At 38.4% G+C, this 25,126-nt stretch overlaps 1 protein-coding gene across 11 annotated transcripts in view; it reads right to left on the bottom strand.

Moving 5' to 3' along the window:
* The window catches only part of NAV1 (neuron navigator 1), a 256,933-nt gene that overhangs the window by 47,167 nt on the left and 184,640 nt on the right, over positions 1-25,126 (bottom strand). For 3 of the 11 annotated variants that reach the window (XM_034414208.3, XM_087889301.1, XM_087889302.1), the window contains exon 1: positions 9,422-9,701. The exons of 7 other annotated variants lie outside the window; for them this stretch is intronic. In XM_034414208.3, the coding sequence (XP_034270099.1) occupies positions 9,422-9,489 (68 nt within the window). In that variant the 5' untranslated portion in view covers positions 9,490-9,701. Of the gene's footprint in view, positions 1-9,421; positions 9,732-25,126 lie in introns of those variants that run through there. One more of the 11 variants, XM_087889300.1, reaches the window with a different exon arrangement.

Raw genomic sequence — 25,126 nt, 5'->3', positions numbered from 1 at the left:
AATGGTTAATCCAACAAAATGGTTAATCCAACAAAATGGTTGGATTACCATATTACAATAAATCCAAACCAAGAAACATTATGATTAGCACAGAATATGAATGCAGAACTGAATTGTGGTGTGCAACACTAATTGGATCTTAAAGTTACCAAAAGATGGGTAACAGGCCAAAGTATGTCCATCCAGGGCATCTTTAGACTCTAGGATGACATCACATTTTTCATGACAACCTTCACAAAAGAAACAAATCTGTAATTTGTATTAGTACTGCAGACACTCATGTATCCCTGGCATTAACTCATTAGACTTCCTATTTAGTTAGTTGGTTCATCCTGAAAAACATTCAGCTACCTCAAATGAAACTGGAAAATAGCGTTGAACAATGATTACTAGAGTAAAATATGAATGGATAGTTTGGTGCAAAGCTGATCTGTTTAACCAACTGACTTTCAGGACAGATTTTGGATTTAATCCCAGCCATGGGAATTTTGTATTAATAATCTGAACTAATCAGTTTGTGGACATAGCCATCTTGAATAGTCTCATGTTCCTTCTGGAACCCACTGCTGAACATAAACAGTTTCTGCAAAGAATCCTCCATTGTTGTAAATGCAAATAACATTTTACCAATAAAGGAAACAAAGGAGAAAGAACTTCAAAGCTGTTTAAAAATTCATTAAAAAGAAAAAAAAATCTAACTAGATTTCATTTTTGTTAGCATTTGCCTTCTATAAATCTACTGGGAGTAAAACACACATTCACTCTAGACAAAATTTGTGGGTGTAATCTTTTATATTCAAATGAGGAACCTCACTTGGTTTCTCCTGATATCATTCTGCAGTTTCATGTCATAGCTGAAAATTTCTGGACCCAATATAGTGCTATTTCCAATTAACTTAATTTTTTTTCAAGTAACAAGTATACACTGAAGACAATTAGAAAATGGCAGCAAGGTGGAGAAACTAGCTAGATATTGCATTCATCGGTGTATTTAAAGCAAAATATTATCAATGCCCCAGTAACATTCTTTACTCCTTGACAAATTTATACACAAAAGTAGTACAGGTTGTCCTTCACTTACAACAGTTCATTTAATGATTGTTCGAATGGCACTGAAAAAGTGACTTATGACCATTTTTTCACACAAATGACCATTACAACATCCCCATGGTCATGTGATTTACATTCAGATGCTTGACAACTGGTTCATATTTATGATGGTTGCAGTGTCTCAAGGTCATGTGATCACCTTTTGTGACCTTCTGTCAAGTAAAGTCAATGGGAAAGCCAGGTTCACTTAATAACCCTGCTACTAATTTAACAACTGAAGTGATTCACTTACCAAATATGGCAAGAAAAGACGGAAAACTCACTTAACAAATTTCTTACTTAGCAACATAAATTTTGGGCTCAATTGCGGTTGCAAGTCATGGATTACCTGCGTAAGTTATTATATTATAATAATATATAATTATACATTATATGTGTATATCGGTCATAAAAATACTTTATCTAATATCTTCAATAAAGTAACAAAATTGGGCCAGTATAGCACCACCCTTACCACTAATTAAAATAAGGCAATTACTGGGGTAGGACAGAATTCCCTGCACTTCTTCTTTGTTACAAGACAGACTGGTGTACACCATACTCTTTTGACTTGGGTCCCTGTACAACTGTCTGCTAAACTTCAGATAAGATGAAGGCCGCTATACATGTCTATGCAGATTCTCAGTCATCCAGGTCATGGTTGTCCCAAAGGTGCTTTTTCAAGAGGCAACTGGTCTCTCTCTTTCCCTCTCTCTCTCTCCCTCCCTCCCTCCCTCCCTCTCTCTCTCCCTCCCTCCCTCCCTCCCTCCTCCCCTCTCTTTTTTGTTGAAGACCTTTCACTTCACATCCAAAAAGCTTCTTCAGCTCTGGAAGAAGAAGCTCAAAACGTCTTCAAAGAAAAACCAGAAAGTCCAGTTGCCTCTTGAAAAAGCACCTTTGGGATTCCATTTCCATGTTAAAATAAAATTAACTTGCCAGTCCAATTGGCTTTTCTTCATGGAATGGGGAACAAGAACTATTAACCTCTCTGACTCAGGGCTGACCATACATGGTAACTGTGGAACCATGGGCTGAAACCAAATGGTGAGCTTGTGGTGGTGGTGTGAGAGGTTCATGCCATAGCCACTAGACTAAAAGCAAGAGGTTAGCATAGGAAATATAATTTTGTAATGCCAATAATAAAGTGCTTCTGCAGATGGAGATGTTTGTACACAAAAAGGAAATCCTTCTTCACTCAAGTGTACATAGACATTCGGATATATTATTGTCAATTACAAACTTGAGCAACAGGAAGGCAGCAACTCAAGCTATTGTGGCTCAGTCATTATGAAGTCAAGCCTCACATAGTGTAGGGAAGAGCCCAATGTTTCCTTCAGGAGGACAAATCATCAAACCAGATGCATAGGAGAGGTAGGCGTGCATGCATAGGAGAGGCAGAAATAAGAAATCCATTTACAACTATTGCTACAAAGTTCCCGATATTTTTTCTTTCCTCTTTAATTTAAAACAAAAGGAGTGAATCTACACTATTGCCTGGCTTCCAACACACTTTAACTAGCACAAGAAAATTGGTATTCAAATATCCAAAACCAATCTGGCAATATTAAGGTAATTAGGAAAAGCACATACAGTAAAGAATTTTGATTAAAAAATTATATCAAAAATGCTAAACTACACATATGTGACGAAAGAGAAAAGAGATTAAAATTAGCAATCCAGGTAATATTACTTTAAAATAGCAACATAAAACACAAATACAAAAAAGGATAGATAGAATAATAGCATTATCCAAAGTTTGTTTATAGACAGCTGTCAAATCTGAGAGGAATATAATATAACAGCTGACATAGCTCGTACACACCAAAGCATACCTACCCTCAAGAAGTTAAAACATAATTAATGGTTAATGCTGAGCCTGAGCCATTTTTGGCTATCTATACTCAGGCAGGTTTTTGTTGTTGTTGTTAGTCACGAAGTCATGTCTGACCCATCGTGATCCCATGGACAACGTTCCTCCAGGCCTTCCTGTCCTTTACCATCCCCCGGAGTCCATTTAAACTCACACTGACTGTTTCAGTGACTCCATCCAGCCACCTCGTTCTCTGTCGTCCCCTTCTTCTTTTGCCCTCAATCGTTCCCAGCATTAGGCTCTTCTCCAATGAGTCCTTCCTTCTCATTAGGTGGCCAAAGTAGTTGAGTTTCATCTTCAGGATATGGCCTTCTAGTTGCTCTTGTTCTTTTCCTGATTTTGCATGCAAAACCTGGCTATCTTGTGTATTATTTCAGGGTCGATGTTAAAAAATAGAAATTGCTTATAATGTTGACTGGTGAATCATATTATGTTAGTGGAGTGGTGTAATGAGAGTATTTTGATTTTCTGTATAAAACTGGCAATACAGAAGAACACCTTCAATAGTTCTGACCTTCTTGAGTCATAGGGACAAACCCATAATAGATGTGGTATCTTTTTCTATCTTCCAGCCAGAAGTGCTGAAGAAATAGCATTAATTTGGGCTAAAGGGAAGACACTTTTCCGATTTGGAATGTTAAAGTTGTGTGAGACATATAGCTGATGCCAAAATACATCTCATCTACCTGTCAGCATCCATTTATGATATCTGTTGAAAGTGTGAGCCGTTTGCATGTGACCCTTGCTAGCTTATAGCCCAGAGATGGTAAGTAAATGAGGAAGAAAGTTGCATACCTCTGCCAGGCTAAGTTACCATTTGGACTGGAACCACAGGTTTTAGGTTTAAGGTGTTGGCTAGGGAATTCTGGGAGTTGAAGTCCACCTATCATTTTAAAGCTGCTGCGGTTGAGAAACACTGAGCTAGAATAACTAGGAATGATTAAGTACTGGCTCCAGCTTGTCTTGGCATTAAAATGGAAATAGTTTAGAAAATGAATTTAAAATTAGTGTTGGGCAAAGTTCTTGGACATGCTTTGCAATGGTTTGATATTTCCAAGAATTCTCAAAACAAAAACAAAAAAAACCTGGAAGTTTTTCCAATAATTGCCTGCAGTTTGCAATGAAGCCAGAAGGGTTTTCCACAGGGAAAGGTGGCCTGCTTATTCTTTCCATAATTTTTATTATCACCATCCTATTCTTGTCAGAGGAAAGGTTATTGATAGGAAACCTTCACAACAGAAATTCTGTTATTCAGGTAGGATTTCCATATCAGTACTTCCAAAGTGACTTCTGCATGGTTTTTGAGGTTGGAAGCTCCAGGCAAAGGCAAAGCTAGATGGTCTTTGATACAGTCTTCCCTCTTTTTCACAGAGAAAATCTGTTCAACAAGACCAAAAAAAGGAAGTCCTGGTGGGAGACAAGTGAATTTTGAATTGATTCTAGATGAGGGGAAGGTCAGTATAATATTTTTCTTTCATTCATTTTTATCAAGAGTGAGGCAAGCACCTGGAAATTGAGAAAACCTTTGGAGCCCAGCTTTTGTTTTAAACTAAAACTAAACAAAAATGCATTGGACCCAGGTTCAAGTCCAACAACAATCAACGGTGACTCTGTGGTGACCCATAGCAATTCAGTGGGTGACCCTCTGCCAGACACAACCTCTCAGCTCAACCCCTATCTCTCAAGATTGTTGTCATGGGGAAAAATGAGAGAAGGGAGTGTTTTATATGCAACCTTTAGTCCCTGAGCAAAAGGTGGGATATAAATCTAAGAACCAAAGAAATAAAGCATCATGAGGATCCTAGCCACTATCATATTCTCTATGTGTTTTTGAACATTATATGGATCTCTGTGGGATGCTGTTCCAGATTAATTTTGCTGGGGTGCTTTCTATAATGCCCTAATTAGAAGGGGAAACAAAGGTCAGGGCCCTTGACTGGCTTAGAGGACCTTCCAATGCCAGGCTTGACATTTGAAAGAAGGCCCATTGCCTTCTTAGTGAAATGTGGAAAATTACAGCCTGTAAAGTAAAATTAGAAGTCATATTATATTGGCAGGCACAAGAGAAAGATGGCAGAAATAGCATGAGTTCAAATTATCTGGCCTTCACTTCTCATGGCTGCAGTAATAGAAAACAATTGGTGGGATGCTAAATTAAAGAATGAGACTCAGACATAAATTGGACTTGGTGAGGAAAAGGAACATTTAAGCCAGGGGTCCCCAATCCCTGGTCTGTGGACCCGCACTGGGCTGGGGCATGCCAGAAACCAGGCCCCACAAACAAGTGAAGCCTGATCCGTGGGATGCAGGCAGCACAAAAAACCACACCCATCCAGGCCGCAGTTGGAGAGCACTGATCTAAGCTTACCACTCTTTGTTCTTCAGCATAATTGTTCATTTATGGTAGCAGAAGCCACTATAGTCAGTGCTGTTTCAGGAAAGCAGTACTTCCCGAGAAACAGAGAAAGTAAAGATCTGAGAACTCTATACTGTTTATGGCTGGAAGGCCTTTTAACTGAAATAGCTGGAATAAGCTCGCTAAAGGCTTTGTAAAGGACAAGCGGCTTTTAATCCAACAGTAATGGGCACTATTAATCAATAAGCAAGCCAGGCTTGCACAGAACCTAACCAATGAAGCCTGAATGATTGTAAGTGAAAAAGAAAGCAAATTCCAGGGATAGAAGATATGCAGCCAGGACAATAGAATAATCTAGCCTCAATGAGAGTGTATACAATCATGGCCTTTGGGTTACTCAATCGTCATTCCTATCTTCTTCTTCTTCTTCCCACATGCATAATATATCGGTAGGTAGTCCTCATTTGAGAACCACAATTGGAACCAACAATTGGAAACTTCAACTGTGCTTATGATCCAACTATCATAAATGTGAGGATTGTTAGTAAAGTTACTTTTTATCACTCTCATGACTGCAAATGGTTGCTAAATGTGGCAGTCCCTTTATGAGGACTCCCCGAACTTCTGAGGCCTATTATACAATATTTTTAACCTTTCATTTTTCTCAACTCTGCCTAAAAATACCAGCTGCTGTATTTCTGATACTCAGCAATCCATTTATTCCTATCTTTTCCTGCTATGATCTTCCACACATCAATTTAAAATAATCTCTTTTGATGTCAATGCAGTTCAGGATAAGTATGATTAGTTACTAATTTTCCAAGCTCTGTTAGAAACCTGTAATTATTCATCAGTGATCAGAGAAATATGGAAAAATCTAAAATCTTTTTTCTACAGATTCAGGTCACAGTTTCTACATTGCAGACCAATTCAAAGCAATTATTTATTTTTTGGATGTTTTTATTGTTTTATAATTTAAGAATTATAAGCCACCCAGAGATACTTGGTTGGGTTGGGTGGCTATAGAAACTGAATAAATAAATAAAAATAAATTCACTCCAGAGGGCAGTCAAAACACTGGCAGGCAGTATGTATTATGACCGAAATGCTCACATACTGCAGAGGAAATGACTTCTTATTTCCCTCAGTCTTTCCAACTGCTTTTTCAATAAGTCAATTGGCTTCTCCAGCCCCACCTCATCCCTCGGGTCTCTGGAATCAAAACATTTAAAGTGAAGCTGGAGATAAAAACCTTGACAGGAGTTAGGGATGCACAGGCTCACAACCCTAAAACAGGGATCACACAGCTGTTGTTTGATAAAACAACTTTTTTTCTAATTATTTTATTAATTTCATAAAACAAGCAACTCTTTTGCTCCCATTCCAGTATGAAACAACTGTTTGATTCCAGTTCATGACAGAGGTTAAAAAAATAAAAGAAAAACTTTCATCGTTTTGCCCCCAAATAAGCTGCCCCTGTGCTTTTCTAATTATAGCATTAGATGCCAATGAAGGCAGAGTCTTCAACTGCAAAAATCCAATCTGCAAAACCAGTATATCTGTGATGGTCAGATACAAAAAACAAAGGAGAGGATTAGCCTTGCTGTGTTGAAGATTCTTATGCATCACTCTTGAGGTAGATTGATTCAGTATGGAAATGCTTGTGTTCTTATTAACTCAGAAATACTGAAGGCACAATTCTTGCTGTTTCAGCAAATCTCTTGGCCATGGCCATGCTTAAAGGTAATTGGGTATAAAGCATAATGCTGTTTAAGACAAAAAATTAAGCCACAAAGCATCATTCCAAGAATCATTCTTTTTAACGCAGCTCATAGATCTTTTTCTCAAATTTTGTCACTGAGAAAGGTAAAGACCAAACTACATACAGTATCTGCATGCAAAGCAGTGCATTGGCATTCAAACACAGCCTCTCCAGTGTTATGAAGAATTAGGTGTTAATAAACACATCTTAGCTATGGAAAGTACTCTCTTTCAACCAAATTTATTTCAGAGATGTTATGTGGCTAAAAGATGGCCTAAGACTACTTTCTGAGAGAAAACTCCAAATTATCAGCCCATAAAGCATTATGTGGTTATTACATCTTCGTTTTCCCTAACAGACTATGGCAAGAGAGAGAGAGAAAGAGAGAGAGATATATGAGGGAAAGTAGAAGAAAACAATTTAGTTCTTATTACTCAAACGTAATGTTCAATTTCTGTGAATAATAATAAAAAACAGAATCAAAAATTAATGAGATGGTCCCAGAGGACCTTCAGTTCTCTTTCTTAGAAGGAAATCCAGGTCAAAGAATTCCAATTTGTATCCATTTTCCACTTCCTCCTGTAGACTCTCATTTCCTTGTGGAAAGAAAAAAAAAATGTAGCTATTTAGCAAGCCAAGAATGACTATAATCAGAGTAGTTTCCTTGTCTTTCAGAATGAAATATAACTATACAGTCAATCTGAAAGAACGTGAACATCTGGCTGTAAGATTTACACAGAGACCAATAAGTATTTCAAGACAGAAATGTATTACTTTGCAGCCATTGTCCAAACAGATATGAGTTACTTTTAAAATAAGTTATACTGTGACAGAGGAAAAACACACCAATTTAAAAATTGGAGCCCAATGCAGAACATCCCTCCCTTTATAGATATCTGGACGATATTATAATGCACTCTGGGATGCAAGTTACAAGATTAAATACAACTTTTAAAAATTCAACTGAGGTGAAGAATCCTTTTGTTTTCAAAGAATTAGTGCTAAGTAAGCAATCCAATAACTCCTCAGACCTGCAGCAGAATCTTTCAGGAGTTAATATTCCATAAAGCAAGGATGCTAATGTCCCTTCTTGCCAAGCTTATTGTTTTCTTTCCCATGTCATTGGAGGAACCTTCACATGCCCCAGTTAGTAAAACCTCTGGAAAGCCACCTTTGAACCAAGCTGCAATTCCATCTGTAACCTATTTGAGACAGGATATTGCCTTTCTTCTCACAAAAAGGCTCTCAGGCTGTCCATCCATGAATGTTGCTTGGCTCATGTCGGCTCTGCTGCTCGTGAGCCCCGGCAAGCAAGTCAGTCTCGCACAAGCACGTGCTCCAGAGGCTGCTCCCCACAAATTCAAACTGTCCAACTCCCATTCCTTCCCTCATGGCCTCCGCCCCTTCCTTCATTCTCCTTCCTGCAAGATCACATTTCACAGAGGATGGGCTGCAGGGAGTCACCAGGCGGGTACATTTCAAATCATAACACACACAAAAAGAAAGGGAGGAAGTAAAGCAGGTGGCCTAAAGGAAAGAGAGAGAGAGAGAGAGACTGCAGGTTCCCTAACGGTCCATTAACACTGCAAGGACTGGGAGAGAACACAACGGAGGGAAACAGGGTTGTGTGAATTGGCTGCAGTTAGCAGAAGAATGCAAGAATCCATCTCTTGCATGGCTCCTTGCCAGTCAAATGCCCTAAGCCTCCCCAGCTGCCCCTTCCCCATCTGTGTGCATGCTGGTGTCACTTTCCAGACCACAGTCAATATCAGCACATGGCATGCTGCAACTAATAGATTTTATAAAAAAGCAAAGAAAAAAAAACCACAGTCATTTTAACAATAACGTTTTCTTTCTCTACAGTTTTGGCTGAAATTTTTAGATAATGTTTAGAGTATTTTCCTTTGGACTTTATGGAATTACTAAGAGAGAAATAGCTTTCCTTGAATCGGCAGTAAGGAGGAAATCACTCCCTTTGTAGATTTTTCACACCACTTTGAGAGCGATGGAAAGGATTGGAAGTTATAAGCTTCAAATTTAAGTTTGTAGCATACACGCCCAATGAGCTAATGCTTCCGAATGGTTTTCACGGCATTTGAGTGATCCAGGAGCCCCCACCCAGTCACCAAATCATGCCATTGTTCCTCCTTAAACACGGTTCAGGCAAAGCCCTCCAGATCACAGCAGCCGATGAGGATTTCTAGCACCCTGTACTTCACCATCAGAGCAACACACAGCTGGCACCGGTCAAGACACCAACGGAGGCACCCTGAGCCTGTTTCTTTTAAGGAGCTTGGACCTCCCACAGCAAAGCAACTAAGACCCACTTGCACCCCATCCTTACCTGCTGGGTCTGGAAAAGTGTACTGAGCGGAGTGTCCTCCCTGTTCTCTGCAACGGGGCATGGAGCATTTTCTCAAGTTCTCTCTACACTCCTGCACAAATGTTCCATACAAGCTCCCCAGTGCTGGCGCAACCTCTCAGAAAGCAGCCACATGAAGCAAGGAAGGCGGAGAAGAAATTAGACCCTTCCCTTGGTACCTCCTTCGCCATCCCCTCATTCCCTTGCTTTTCCTCTGATGGCTCCTGACAGCTACGCTTAAAGCTATAGTACACTATTTCCCTATGTTGCTGCCTCTTGTCCCCTCTGCTATGCAAGGCTGCCTCTTTAACACCCACTGCAGGTATAACAGACAAAGGGCTGTTTGGGCTTCTCCTTTTAGCACAAGCTGCAGCACGAAATTGCAAGCCCCTCTGAGAAAATAAAGCAAGTCCCCTAGCAGTGCACGCTATGCTGCAGTACCTTAATTCCATTAACCCCCTGAAACACCAATAACCCTTTTGTCCCCCCCCAACCATTCTAAGCAAAACCTTCATTTTGGCAACAGGCAAGATGTCTTTGTTCTACAGCACACTCGTTCTTCTCTAGCTGCCGGATGCTGCATTGGATTGTTCTTTGGTTATCTGTAAGCATGCAGTCAGCTTTACACTTTGCTACTCAAAATGAGAACAGTTTGAGGGGAAAAGAGAAAGGTATATTTTCTGCATTTAAATTCGGCAAATACCTCCTTCCTTTGAAACACCACCAACCTCTTCCATTCTGATCTAAATTGATACTAAATCAGCAAATCAGTTTTAATTTCAGATATCAACTATTGATGGACCAGTCTGTTGTAGCAATGTTGTAGCAATAAGGTGTCTTCATTCCCCTTTGACAAAATAGAGCTTAGTAGGAAAATGTTCTAATTCACCCAGGTAGAATGTTCTAATTCAGCCAGGCAAGCACTTCTGACAGTAACACTGAGGATACCTATTTATTTAATATTAAATACTAAAGGAAAAGTTTGTATGTACTCAATTTGATAGTCATATTTATCACCCAAAAAATCCTAGCTTTGGATTTTAGGAGGTTACTATGTGAGAATAATGAAAGTCACATATAAAAGCTGGCATTAGATTGCCAGCTAGAAAGGCAAAACGTTACAGTTGGGTTTATACACTAAAATAATCTATGATTTGTATTTTATTGAATATTGAATTTTATTGGTAGAGATGAAGATGCAAAGAGATAACCTACAATGCTTGAGCTCAAGCAACAAGCAAAGCCAAATTCAAATAATATTAAATTTAACACAACGTACAAATCTAGTAAATTCTGAGTTGGGTAACCCTAAGTAAGCTATTATTTTTAAAGGTCCTTGTGGCGCAGCAGACTAAAGCACTGTTATTAACATCAGCTGCCTGCAATTAAGTTCAAATCTCATCAGGCTCAAGGTTGACTCAGCCTTCCATCCTTTCAAAGGTAGGTAAAATGAGGACCTGGATTGTGGGGGCAATAAGCTGACTTTGTATAAATATACAAAAGTATGAAGGCTATTGCTTAACGCATTGTAAGCCGCCCTGAGTCTCTAGAGAAGGACGCCATATAAATCAAATAATTTAAAAAAGGCTTAATTTCTGCATCTTTAATTTGGGACACCTTTGTTGGTCTATTGTAGCAAGACAACAAAAAACTTTGCCACACATTACAGAATAATACATTTATTAGAGCACAAGCTTTTATGGGCTACAATCCATCACATATCAACCTGGTATCATGAAAGTGTGTTGGCTTACAGTTTCTATCAACTCAATAGCTATGACAGTTAGGGATGATGGGAAAGTGTTATTTATGTGAAATGTTGGGGCAGATTTGTCAGTTTTTGTCACTTTTAAAAAATGCACTGAGGAAAGTTGTGCTTTGCACTTCAATTTGCTGAGAGGAGGAGCTGATATAAAGTGCAATATTTAAAAAAGAAAATGACAACTAAATTTAAAGCAGCCTAACATCATCATATATCTGTGAAGTTTGCCTTTGTTTTAATTTTCTACAAAATACACTTCCTTTCCTATGTCGATTTGCCTCTGCTTGGTTGTTTTGTGTGTGTGTGTGTGTGTGTGTGTGTGTGTGTGTGTGTGTGTGTGTGTTTTGTTGTTGTTAGAAATGCAGAAGGTAAGGATAAGGATGTCTGCCTGTAAACCCCATACTCTTAGCACTTTATAGTCCTCAGACTTATATAAATCTGCAAGGCCCCTAACATGCAGGTCTCTGCAGCACTGTCAAAGTCTCTCTGAGAATGGCAACAGCCTGGCCATTTCTTGCTGACGTTGATCCTTGTTTGGGGCTTCAACTTCTGAGTCAGAAGGCCATGGGAAAGTCAATCACACCTACGTTATAACATCAGGTCATCTAACTCAGAAACATTTAAGGTGATATGGAGGGAATTTCAAGACATGCTTAAGAACAACCAAGGAAAGAAGAAAAAGACACACAGAAGCTGCTGCCATGCTTGATACTAAAAGTATCTGAGAGCAATGAGCCATATTCAGGTTTATAAGATCACCGCACTTCAAGTTCATGACTCTTCTCTAATGCTAGTCAATGTCTTAAATATTGATGAAGATATATTGTGATTTTTTTCAAATGTCACCTTCTCAAGGACAGCAAACAGACTTAGATCAAAACTGTTATTTTTACTCTAATCTCAAGATGTGCAACAGAAAAGACAAATGCTTCTAAAGGCAGCTTTTCTTCAAGGCATTTAATTTTCAAATTTCTCTAATACCTCTGACAATAGAAGCAATTAACATTCAGCCCTATCACTATTCAAATTATACAAATGCTTCTTGTCAATTTTAATGCATGCAGAATTGGGCTTCCTTTTAAATGCAGAAAATTGGGATAATTAGAAATAAAACTACTAGTATATTTGTGGAGTTCTTAAAATAATTTAATCTAGCAAAAGCAGTGGGTTGTATCTAGCATATGTTTAAGATTGCAACTCCTTGCAGTAATCCAGATTGTGATTTCTGTTGTTGTTGTTGTTGTTGTTGTTGTTAATCTTTATAGTTCAAATAATTGGCTGAATCTAACCAACCTTGACTGATCTCCAAAAAAAGAAAGAAAGAAAGAAAGAAAGAAAAGAAAAGAAAAGAGAAAAAGAAAGAAACCAGAGAAAGAGCCAGTTAGCATTTTGATGGAAGATTACAAAGAAATAAAAACCGGGGGATAGCTTGTCAATTCAGTAAAAAAATCCCAGTAAAAAAACCCCACTTCTATATTCCAAAGAAAACAACATAAAAACTTTCATCAGATCATTTTAGAGATGAGTTTGTTCAAAGTGCTGCTACAAAAGTCCAAAGCACCAAAGCACAAGAGAGTTAGATTGTTCTCCAACTTTCTGTTTTTAACTAATAGTTGTCAAGATACTTGCACTGTCCAGACCAGGTACTTCTAACCCAAAAGAGCAGTAGGATCAGCACCAACATTCACCATAGTTTAAAAAAAACAAACCATCATTTCACTTATGTACATCAATGCATGTGTATTTTATCTTATGATTATTGATTTTATTTAATTTATTGGCTGCCCAACTCCAATGGACAATGGGCGGTATGAAGAATTCCAAAGAGCTTAGCTGATACTGAATTTTTTTTAAAAAAAATCCTATTAATCAGTTACTAAGTTTAAAATGTATAATATGCACAGGATTTGCATTAATCTATTATATATAGTCTCGGGGATAGATCCATTTCATTTAATGTGCAGTATTACTTGATCATAATTTATGTGCTTAAATGTATCGGGCAAGCTAAATCATTTATATTACATGTCTATGCATATACAATGAATATCTATGTAGTAGTGGAAGTTACTTTAATACATTAGCTTTTTGCTTGCTTTGCATCCCCCCATATATTTTTAGCTCTTGCCAATTACAAAAAGAAGTAATCCCACTCCCACTGAAAGATCTATGTCTTTGGCAATTTAATAAAGCAGAAAGATTTCTAGCTCTGGTGTGCAAATCTTTTCTGCTCTGACTTTTCCCAACAGTTTTGTATTACTTATTTTGTAGAAAAAAACACATGGGCAAAGCTGAAAGAACACTGTCCCCATGTATTTGGAATGGCTTCTTTGGGCTTCCTTTACCTTGGCACGGTCTTTTTATCCAATCCCTTGTCAAGGGGATTGGAACTGTATCTTGCTTAGTCCTCTGCCTAGGAAAACATAGATCCTATTCCTTTTTCTAGATTTGGTATCTCATATATCAGCATATATGGAAATGTTAGTACAAAGATATGTATACACATGTTTTATGTAGAAGCATATAAGCACATGTGGTGTAAGTACTTGTGGGTAAAAACTGGCTATTGTTGCTAAATTGTATTGATGAGCTATGATATAGCTCAGGGCAGTTAAACTGGCGGCCTGCGGGCCAGATGGGTCACACGCTGACCACGCCCAGTTTAGTGAAGGGGAAAAAGTCCCAATACATCACGTGACAATGGCGTGACAATGTGAGTTTGACACCCCTGATATAGCTGATTAAAAATTATGTAAAAATTTTCTATCCCATTTTGTACCAAAAGGAAATAAAGAAACCCACAAAAAGTATCAGAAAATACTAAGTCAGAATTTAAAACACCAGTTTAAAAAATCAAAATAATACGAAAATCACTAGTTCACACCACCACCAACAATGGAGAAAAGTCAGGTTTTCACTTTAAGGATATAAAATAGCTTTAATGAATGCAGACATTCATGGGGAGTATGGAATTCCTCAATAGGGGAATGAAAAGGATCACTTCTAATATGATTTGGTACCTTGGAGCACCCCCAGTTCGATCCATTGAAAATGGCTAAGAAGAAACACTAACAAGGATCATATTAAGCAATAAAATTAAGGGAAAAATGAAAACTGATAAGAGGAACCACACATAGAAATGCAGGTCATCTCTCACTGCGCATATAGTGATTAAAAGAGCTATCTATTATTTAGCCTCCTTGTGTGCTGCTCAGTTCTACTGCTCCCCTGAGTCAACTGCCTGCCTTATAAATCAGTAAACTGGAAGAAGCCGATCTTCCCCACCACCTCCCTTACTCCTCTGTCTGCCTTTTGTTTAAACCAGCCAATTTAAATCTAAAAGATTCTACCTTTTCTTCAACTCTCTAACCAGTATTTGGCAAAGCTGTAGAAAAAGGCTCTACAATCATATGAGAGGGCTGACCTTCTCCAAACTTTTGGAACTACCATTCCTCTATTTCCCTACTTTTTCCTCCTTTTGCGAGAACAGAGCATGGTTGCAGTTTTTTAACTGGGAAAGTCAGCTCACTTATAGCATCTCAGCTGAGACCAGAGTTCCAAGGTTTCTGGAATCTAAACAGGGAATACTATGTGTACCTAGTTAAGGTAACAACATTCATTACAGGGCAGGAGTTCAGTTGAAGCTACTGTAGAAAACTGTACCGTGTAGGCTAAAGTGTCTGTATTCCTCACTGAAAGTGTTATTTATACATTAAAGGGCAAATATTACTTTGATACAGGGACATACAATTTTCAGGGATTGCCAGGGACTTTCTACCCCACCTGATTTAAATTTTTTGCTCTATGATTTTCATTTTAAAAAAGAATGAAAACAGTAATTAATTCCATGGTGTCCTTATCTATAAGAGAGCCTTGAATTTAGGTAGACCCAGAACCATTCTTAGAAAGTAACAATAGGACTATTTGGGATAGTGGGTACACTGGGGGGGGGGTTTACAACAAATGGCTGAATGCAGGGGTGAAATCCAGCAGGTTCTGACAGGTTCTGGAGAACCAGTAGCGGAAATTTTGAGTAGTTCGGAGAACCGGCAAATACCACCTGTGGCTGGTCCCAGAGTGGGGTGGGAATGGGCATTTTACAGTATCCTTCCCTTGGAGTGGGGTGGAAATGGAGATTTTGCAGTATCCTTCCCCTGCTATGCCCACAAAGCCACGCCCACCAAGCCATGCCCACAGAACTGGTAGTATTTTGAATGCAATCAGAATTGTCTTTTGGGAAATATGCTTGTGACAGGATATAACATCATGATAGCCATTTTGTCATAATACCATGACATACTTTAAAAATTCAAAAAATAGGTAAAAGTTTACCTATTGCTGAGGCAGCACACTCTGCTCCAATTTGAGGCCTACAGTACACCTAGAGATTGTGTTAAAGTTGCATTTATAAGGCTTAATGCATCCACTTTCACCTTCCAAATTGCCTTCTTTGAAACACTACACATATGATCATTGGGACATTGTCAGTGTACAGGAATGGCTTTAAAGTAAGTCTGGGTAGGCTCTGTCCTGAGAAACTAAAGCTTAGGAGGCCCAACACAGAGCCTCCTTTTGAATCATTCACACAGGTGGAAGAGAACAGCATTAGTCAATGGGCCTATCAGACTGACTGATGGTGAAGACCTCCCAATTAAATTACTATAATTGAAAGGGTAAAAGATAGGATCAATTTTAGCAGAATGAAGAAACGGCCTTGGAAAGCTACTTTTCTCTCACAAAAATTGGCATGAAGAAGATAATGTCTGTGGCTATGGAGGAGGAAGGCAGGGCTGACTTACGCAGCTCTGATGCTGCCAGGGAAGTGAGGGAACAGCTGCTAGGAAAATGTGGTAGGCTTTAAGCAAACACCTGTTCTCTTTGGGGTTCCTACCCACCACCACTATCCAGGGCTTGATAAAATTGAGGCTTCTAGAATGTAGCCTTGATGAAAAGACATCCCTCCCCTTTAGATTCTGTACCAAACTATGCAGGTCAACACTGCAGCTGCTGGAGAACCAAATAAAGCAAGGCTATGTTCGAATCATGCATTTAACTCCAAAAATCACTGCAACTGACTTTGAGAAGGATCAAGGTGAATCTAATCTTTTATCCAATCCTTCTAATTACTGGTAGATAAAAATAATTATCTCTATTAGCCAATATTTTTGTCTGGCAAATGTCAGAAAAAGAGATATTGCCTAATACTATCATCTTTCTGTCAGAATTTTAATCTCAGTTAGAAGCCATTCTGAGGACCTGATATGCCAAAACTCTGCATTTGTTTTCCTCTTAAAGGAGTTAAACTACTCTGACTGCAGGAAAAATGCTCATGTCTAAATTTGGGCCAGCAATTCCCTACTGGCGCTCAGGCAGCCAATGATAGTCATTGGGAATCTGTCAGCATTTAACTGATTAAAAATTATACCCTTACCAATGTCAAGCAGGTGACATAGCACAGTTACATTCTTGGCACTGAAACAAAAAGCCACTCTTGTTCAGCCTGCTGCTGAGTAGGATATTATAGGGACCAGAGCTCTGTATTAGCATCTCCTTTGAAACTATACTGTAGTAGGCGATCAGAAAATGTCCTATTTGTAAGCCAGGAAGAGTACTACTTCTTCACCACTAGGTAACATGAACCAATAACTGATTCAATCACCTGTAGCTCATACTGTAGCTTGTTGAATAATCATCAGTTGGCCAGGTTCACATGACCCTATGCCTAATATTATTTAGAAACCCAATGGATACGTTCAAACAATACATTAAGCCAAAAGCTGCTGCATTAAACCAACCAATATTATTTTTGTTTGTGTGAGCATGTCTGTATGGTTACAGGCCTATAACCAATTTTGATAAAACTGATTTTAAAAGTCAAACTCTTTGTCAAGCATTGTTGTGCTAATATAGCACCAGTAAAGATATTGAGGTAAATAAAAAGGTCCTTTTCTGTTATCGTTGGAAGAAGCTTAAGATCCTGTATATAATGCATCCTGCCTTTTTATTTCATTGATATTGATAAAGCTGAGAGACAGCAATGTCTTAGAGATTTGAAACTGAATATTAGATCTGAAACTTTAGTATAAACTTTTCAATCCCATGTTGCATTATAAACATATAAAAAATAAATGTCTCTCACATTTTGATGTACAACTGTACAACTGGAATAGATAAGTTATCAGTTATTATGTGGACCAGAATGAAGATGGAAATATTTAAATGAGAATAATAATCATTACTATAATAACCACCAGAATTATGTTGACCTCTCATTCTCTCACAACTGGCAGCACCAGATTCAAAGAATCAAAGGATAATTCAGCTCTCAACCTAGATAGATAGCTTTTCCAAAAGCGTTCCTGATGGAGGAGGTGCTGTCAGTCATCTAATCTTTCCTGACTGGGACTGCCATTACCCTTTTTCTTTTTTCTTTTTGTGCTGAGCAGCTAAAGTTCATCCGTGGCCACAAACATACAATGTCCAGGATAATCAGCAAAGTTCTCCATTCCATTACTTTACCAAGTGGGCTTCAGTTTCCTGGCAAAGCATTCAAGCAAACAAGGGGAAGGGCAAGCAATCCCATAATGGTTACTTCAAGCAATCTATTCAGTTGTACAAATGACGTGAATATCATATCAACACATATCAACCATGTGTTCTGGTTCTAAATGCATCTGAATTAAACCTTGCATTCACTGTCCATAGAGCAATACCTTGGTGGATGGTAAGGATGCTTACTGCATTCAGGGAGAAAGAACCCATAACTAATACTCTGTTAATCACAGCAACACAGAGTTACAGTATTTCTTTAGTTTATTGGGGGAACAGATCCAAAAAGAAAAGTGACATATATAAAATAGAACATGGAGACATACTATCATACAGGTCTGGGCATGAACCTAGAATCCTTTAAAACATACTAGCATACTTCTATTCATTAAAAAAAAAATCTTGCCTATTGCAGGACTTTCCAACTGAGTGAGAGCCTAAAGCAGGGGTGTCAAATTTGTGGCCTGGGGCCCGGATGTGTCACGCGCTGGCCACGCCCACACCTGGTTTAGCAAAGGTGGGGAAAGTTGCAATATGTCACGTGATGATGCAACTTTGACACCCCTGGCCTAAAGCATGGGAATATCTGGGACCAGTTCCTGTGACTCTGAGAAGGTGGATGGCTCCCAGTAGAGTCTTTAGGCTGGTATAATTCATAGGAGCATCAAAGATCTCTGGCTTTGGTTTACTCACTCCTGTTAAGATTTTGACTGTCCGAACCAACCAGACCAGATTCTCCCAAAAAGGTTCCATCAAACAACAACAACCGAAGCTGAAATATGAGACACTCCTCACTGTTAATGAAAACAATGAAATGATAGAAGGGATTGAAGTTGTGGAACTTTGTGGGAGACAGACCACGTCAGATTGGAAATCAACATAATGTAGATACGAGCAATAGAATAAAATCAAACCAGTGTGTTATATTAAAAAAGACAAACTAGGAATACACATCAAAATAGGCAAGAAAATGTTAAGACAACATCTATCCACACTAGATGAGTTTAAGTCCCCAGGACTAGATGGATCATACTTTTTAAAACTCCAGGGGTACTGGGAAACTACCAGAGGATTGGAAATGAGCTGATGTGGTTCCAATCTTTAAAAAAAAATGGACACAAGAAACTATATACCATATCATCTTGATATCAATATCTGGAAAAGATAATCAAGCAACAGATCTGCGAACACCTAGAAACAAGCAAAGCTATTACTAGAAGGCAACATGGGTTGCCAAAAACAGATCATGCCAATCAAAACTTATTGCATTCTTTGCAAAGTAACTGAATTAGTGGACATAATTTAGGACTAGTGACATGCTGTGGACATAGCATAGTTCGACTTCAGTAAGGCACATTTGACAAAGTAAACTACAGACTGCCTCTTGGTAAGATAGAAAAATGTGGAATAGACTGCATCACCACCAGATGGATTTGTAGCTCACTGACGGACCAACTGCATTCAATGTGTAATTCTCAATGGAACTATATCTACCTGGAGGGAAGCATGCAGTGGGGTACTCCAGAGTTCTGTCTTAGGTCCAGTACACTTCAACATCTTCCTAAATGATTAAGAGGAAGGGATAGAAGGGGTACTCATCAAATTTACAGACAACACCAATAGCCAACACTTTGGAAGGCTCAAGATCTAGAAGGATATTGATAGACTTGAACACTGGGCTCTATCCAACAAAGTACAATTCAGTGGTGAAAAAAACTAAGGTTCTACACTTATGCAAGAAATGCACAAGTATAAAATAGATAACACCTGGCTCAACAGCACTAACTAGGAAAGGGATCTAGTTGTCCAAGTGGACAATCACTTAAGTATGAGTGAGCAGTGCACTACAGTTGCATCAACAGAGGATTAGTATCAAGATCACATGAAGTGTTAGTACTGCTTTATACTGCATTGCAGTGGTGGGATTCAAATATTTTTACTACCAGTTCTGTGAGCGTGGCTTGGTGGGCGTGGCATGGCTTGGTGGGCATGGCAGGGGAAGGATACTGTAAAATCTCCATTCCCACCCCACTCCAGGGGAAGGATACTGTAAAATCTCCATTCCCTCCCCACTCCAGGGGAAGGTTACTGCAAAATCCCCATTTCCTCCCAATTAGCTGGGACTCGGGAGGCAGAGAACAGATAGGGGCAGGGCCAGTCAGAGGTGGTATTTACCGGTTCTCTGAACTACTCAAAATTTCCACTACCGGTTCTCCAGAACTGGTCAGAACCTGCTGAATACCACCTCTGCTGCACTGATAAGACCACATTTGGGACACTGCATCTAGTTTTGGTCGCCAGGATACAAAAAAAAGAGACACTAGAAAGAGGGCAGAGAAGAGCCACAAAAATGATTAGGAAATTGGAGGAAAAAGCATATGATAAACAGTTGTGGGAACTGGGAATGTCTAGTGTAATGAAGAGAAGGATTAGGGCTAACAGATAGAAGTCTTCCAATATTTGAGGGACTGTCACAGAAAATAGGGGTTCAATCTACTCTCCAAAGGACTTGAGAGAATGGCTTGCTCCAGAAGTTGTAGGTACTGCATCACATTACAAAGAGATTGGGCAGCCATTTATCTGGAATAATATAGGGTCTCCTGCTTAAGCGGGGGAGGGCAGTTGGGGGGGTTGGACTAGAAGACCTCGAAGGTCCCTTCCAAATCTGTTATTCTATATATTCTGTAGTCGCAATAAAGGTTTAATTTGAAAGCACCATAGGACAAAAGATTAGTTTAAAGTAGCCCCCCAAAACTGCACTGAAGAAGGTCATATCTGTAAAGGAAAAGTAATGGATAATTCAGTAACCATGTTCTAACATTACAGTATAGAATTAACAGGTGACAATTCAGTAACTTCATTTGCCTTTCATTTAAGCTTAACTCTATTTCTAGCTGATCCAGACCTATCAAAAAGGCAGAATAAAGAACATTCCTTTTCCTTTCCATACATATTAAGTGCCAACTATAGACAGCCTGCAACACCCAGTTTGCCATTCAGTCTTGAATTCTCTCCAGCAAAGTTGGCCTGTGAAACAGGAAAATAGAGGCTGATCTATAAAGCACTTGCCAGCCAAATGGCTTTGTTAGTGATCTCATTTCAGTGAAAAAAACCTGGAGATTCAGAAGGGAATTGCACTGAAATGTAACAAACAAAAGGAATGTAATGACATAGCATTTTGCAGATGCACAAACACATTATGCTCAAAGCTATCTGTTGCCAAGTGCTAAAAATGCAATACACACCTCCTTCTACATCACCATCCTTCAATACCGTAGCATAGTAATAATGCTATGCTATCAGCACATTACATGAACATGGAGCCTACCTTAGTCACTAATATGTTTCTGGCTGGAACTTGCAGGTCAGCCTTCCATTGTGTGAATAGGCTTATCCAGTATGTTCTTCCTACCAGATGCCTCACTTATACCCTGCTTTTGTGAAGTAAAAAGAATGGAGGCCTGGAGGGATTTTTTTTTTTTTAATTTGATTTATATGCCGCCCTTCTCCGGAGACTCAGGGCGGCTTACAGTGCATTCAGCAATAGCCTTCATACTTTTGTATATTTATACAAAGTCAGCTTATTGCCCCCACAAACTGGGTCCTCATTTAACCTACCTTAGAAAGGATGGAAGGCTGAGTCAACCTTGAGCCTTGGAGAGATTCGAACCAGCAGTAAATTGCAGGCAGCTGTGTTAATAACAGGGTGCTTTAAACCACTGTAGTACCAAGGCTCTTTTTTTGGATTGTTTTCCAGTCACTGCTTTGCTCCATATCTTCTAACTTACCCGAAATTACCTATGACAGAATTTTTCTAAAGAATACTGGTTGTTGTCATCTTTAATTTGCCATGTTTCCTTTTCCTTTTTGTTAGTGTCATAGTTCTATTCTATTTATTACTATTATTTCTGCATTTCAAAATTTTGATTAGTGATTAGTTGTTTCTATTTTTTTTATTATTCTCACCATGGATATTTTAACTTATTTTATAATTTTTCACTTCTGATTAATTCCTCAACTACCATCTGAGCCTGTAATTGATTTTGTGATATAAAGTGGAATAAATAAATCAACTGCAAGCATCATATTTCTTTTCCATATTGACACAATTTGTATTAATAACAGACACAACATATGTAGCTTGGTAGTTACAGACCTCCCAATTATACCTAGCAATAAATTTTCTGCACCATATTTACAAATCTCCCTACCCTGCTAAACATTCCCTGTAACTCTGCATTAGATATTACACCATTCCACAAGAATAGACACATTATTTTCCCTTTGACAAACTGTATTTATGGAACCTAGACATCACTCCTATATAACTTCTTTCATTTAGGCTGAACCTACAATAATAAAAATCATAAATTAAATTTCATCTACATATGCAGAAGCATAGAAAATACAATTTACAAGGTATTTGAGAGAAGTCTATTGTCACATTACCAAATTAGGGCATTCCAGTCTGGTGTCAGTGTTCCAAAAAAACAAAATTCCAATTAAAAACTCAAGCATTTTCTCAAAGTTCCATTTATTAGAGTAGGTATATTGGCACATCTGAGAAAACCCTAATCTAAGAGTTCTGGGTTTTCCCTCAGTAACTCAAAACCTCCAAATCCATCCCCTGCACCCATCAGTCCATCACATGGTCCAATCACCATCTGTCCCATCTCCAGACATCACTGCAACCACTCCTTCTCCAGATGCAGGACTGTCATGACCTTGACCAAAAAGAAGAATGCTATTTTGTCTAACTACATTCCCTCTACTAAATCCCCCCTCCTACTTTCCCACACACAAGAAGGTGGCAGCGTGGAAGTTCCGGTGCTAATATGGCTTCCAAAGCTGACATCTGGCTTCCAAATCTAATGGTAAGAACATGACTGGGAAGTAATGCCCTCAAAATCTTTCATTGTGTCTGAATGACTTCAGACTGATTTCTCCAAATTATTGAGAGTATGACAGTAGGAATGGCTGCAACTGTTAATTCTTCATTGAAATAATTAATTCAGCAATGAAATGGCCACAACTTTCTATTTTCCACTGGAAAAAGATACAATATTTATCTTAGAGAAGAGGCAGGGTCATCAGTGCCTTGAGCATTATTGGGCAGGGAATAATAAGAAGCTGCCACTGAACAGTTCAGGACCTTTGGTATGTACTGTTGATTAACTAAAAGTTAAAGCTTCCCTGTCAGTCATGTTTGACTCTAGGGAATGGTGATCATCTCTGTTTCTTGCCAAAGGAGCCATTGTTGCCCAAAGACTATTTCCATGACTATATGCCAAAAGCACACGGAACACTGTTACCTTCCCACTGAAGTGGTACCTATTATCTACTTGCATTTGCATGCTTTCGAACTGCTAGGTGGGCAGGAAATGGGGCAAGGAACAGGAGTTGCATGGAGCTTGGTCTCGAACCCGGGCTGTGAGTTCTCCAGCTGACAAGATCAGCATTTTTAACCACTGAGCCCTCAAGCCCCTGATTAAATACCATTGTTGATTAAATACCATTGTGTTAACTCTGCTGAATCAAGAGAGGTCAGTTTACAAATAAATGACAGGCAATACATCCAGGGAAAAATATGTTCATATAAAGCCTAATTGGTAGAATTCACATTGATTTAAATGACTAAAGAAAGGGTTAGACAAATTTGCAATAATACTTCATGGAGAGAGCCCCATGGAACTTTATATTCTGCAGAAACAAAAAAAAGGTGGTGTCCCACCTGTACTGTTGGAAATAAAGACACAGGTAAAACCAGTTTATATCAACACCATATGAAAATAATGGAAGGTGAAGTGTAGGTGAAATGGGAAAACGTGGGAGAATCGATTTATCTAGGAAAAACTAATGCAGGAGCCCCTCTTGGCAGGGTGGGCATGCTCTGGGTCCTTTTATAAAACAATGTCAGCTAGTGGGACCCCAGAAGTGTTCTCTCAATTGCAGTGCCTACCCTACAGAACGGAAGCTTTCCTAACCCCGGCCTTCCAAAACACTTTGAATAATTACTGACTTCTTCAGAGCTGGGGCCAGGATAGTAATTGAACCCTTATGTATGTTCTATTCTATATTCCAAGAAAAATTTGCATGGAGTCTTGATTATTTTTTAAATTTTATATTTATATAAAATCTATATAACTTTTACATTTTGTCTATGTATTTTGTTAGCCACCAGAATTATTTGGTTAAGATGGCAGCCATATAAATTAGCTAAATACATATCATTCTACTTTCTTTCCAGTTTCTTTCACACTTTTCCTTTTCTTCCATGTCCATCCCCCACCTCCCATGTTCTTGGCACAGCCATATTTACTACCCTATTCTGAAGCCTCATCAATTATCTTCAGTAATTGTCTCAATCTTTCACCATAAACAATGAAATCAGTAATGGTTTTAAATCTATATTAATTCCTTTGCCTTATTTATTTATTTATTAATAAATCTGTAATCTCTATAGACATATGGATGTTTACCACAGTTAAAACAATTTTAAAACCAGAAACCAATGGGTAAGGTTTAATGACTTCCATCTATCAATATCTGAAGACACCTAGCTATATATTTTATTTATATTATATGTTACTGAGTTATATCTTTGGTATATACATCACTAAATATTTAATGATTCAATACAAATGGGAAATTGATATTCCTTTAATGGAAAGGTAACCCAACTTTCACCTACTGGCATCAATTCTGAATTGGACCAGTTAATAGAATATTAACTACTACTAACTACTATTTTGCTAAAAACAGCTATCTTTGCATCAACGCTGGGATAGTACTGAGGTTTAGAAATAAACAAAAGAATGTTACATGCAAATAAAACCATTTTGTGTTCAGCTTAGTTATCTACTACTCTATGACTATATTAGACTATGTTGTCTAATCGCAGAAGCCAAGGGTTTCCCCATAAATAAGGATAAAAGTAGACATCTGTGTCTAATTCCTCTGAATAATGGAAAAGTAGGATAAAATATGTGGAAAGGTGAACACTCTCAAAATGAATATTAACCCCTGATTAATTATTCTGAGAGGAATTCCAATTCATATATCTCTATGGAGAAGGTTTTCCTGAAGCTATACCAGAGCAAGGCCATATACGGTTTAATACGTCAAAGCCAGCACTTTTTATTTAGCTGCTTGGCAGATTTAGATTATTAGTTTAATATTGCCTGTGTTCTGTAAACTCAATGTATTCAGCTTTTATTCCAACTTTTAAAAAAATATAATCTTAACATCCTGTTAAGCAGCACAACGTTCTATGTATCTTATCATAAAACCATTAAATTCGCAAAGCATGTCCATTATGACATTCCAGTATTTTGACATAGAAATATGGATCTAGGACAACTCATGCATGGTTGACT

The sequence above is a fragment of the Pantherophis guttatus genome, chromosome 3 (assembly GCF_059756535.1).
Source record: "Pantherophis guttatus breed Tessera chromosome 3, ASM5975653v1, whole genome shotgun sequence".
Classification (NCBI taxonomy): domain Eukaryota; kingdom Metazoa; phylum Chordata; class Lepidosauria; order Squamata; family Colubridae; genus Pantherophis; species Pantherophis guttatus.
This window is presented reverse-complemented; position numbering and strand designations above follow the sequence as displayed.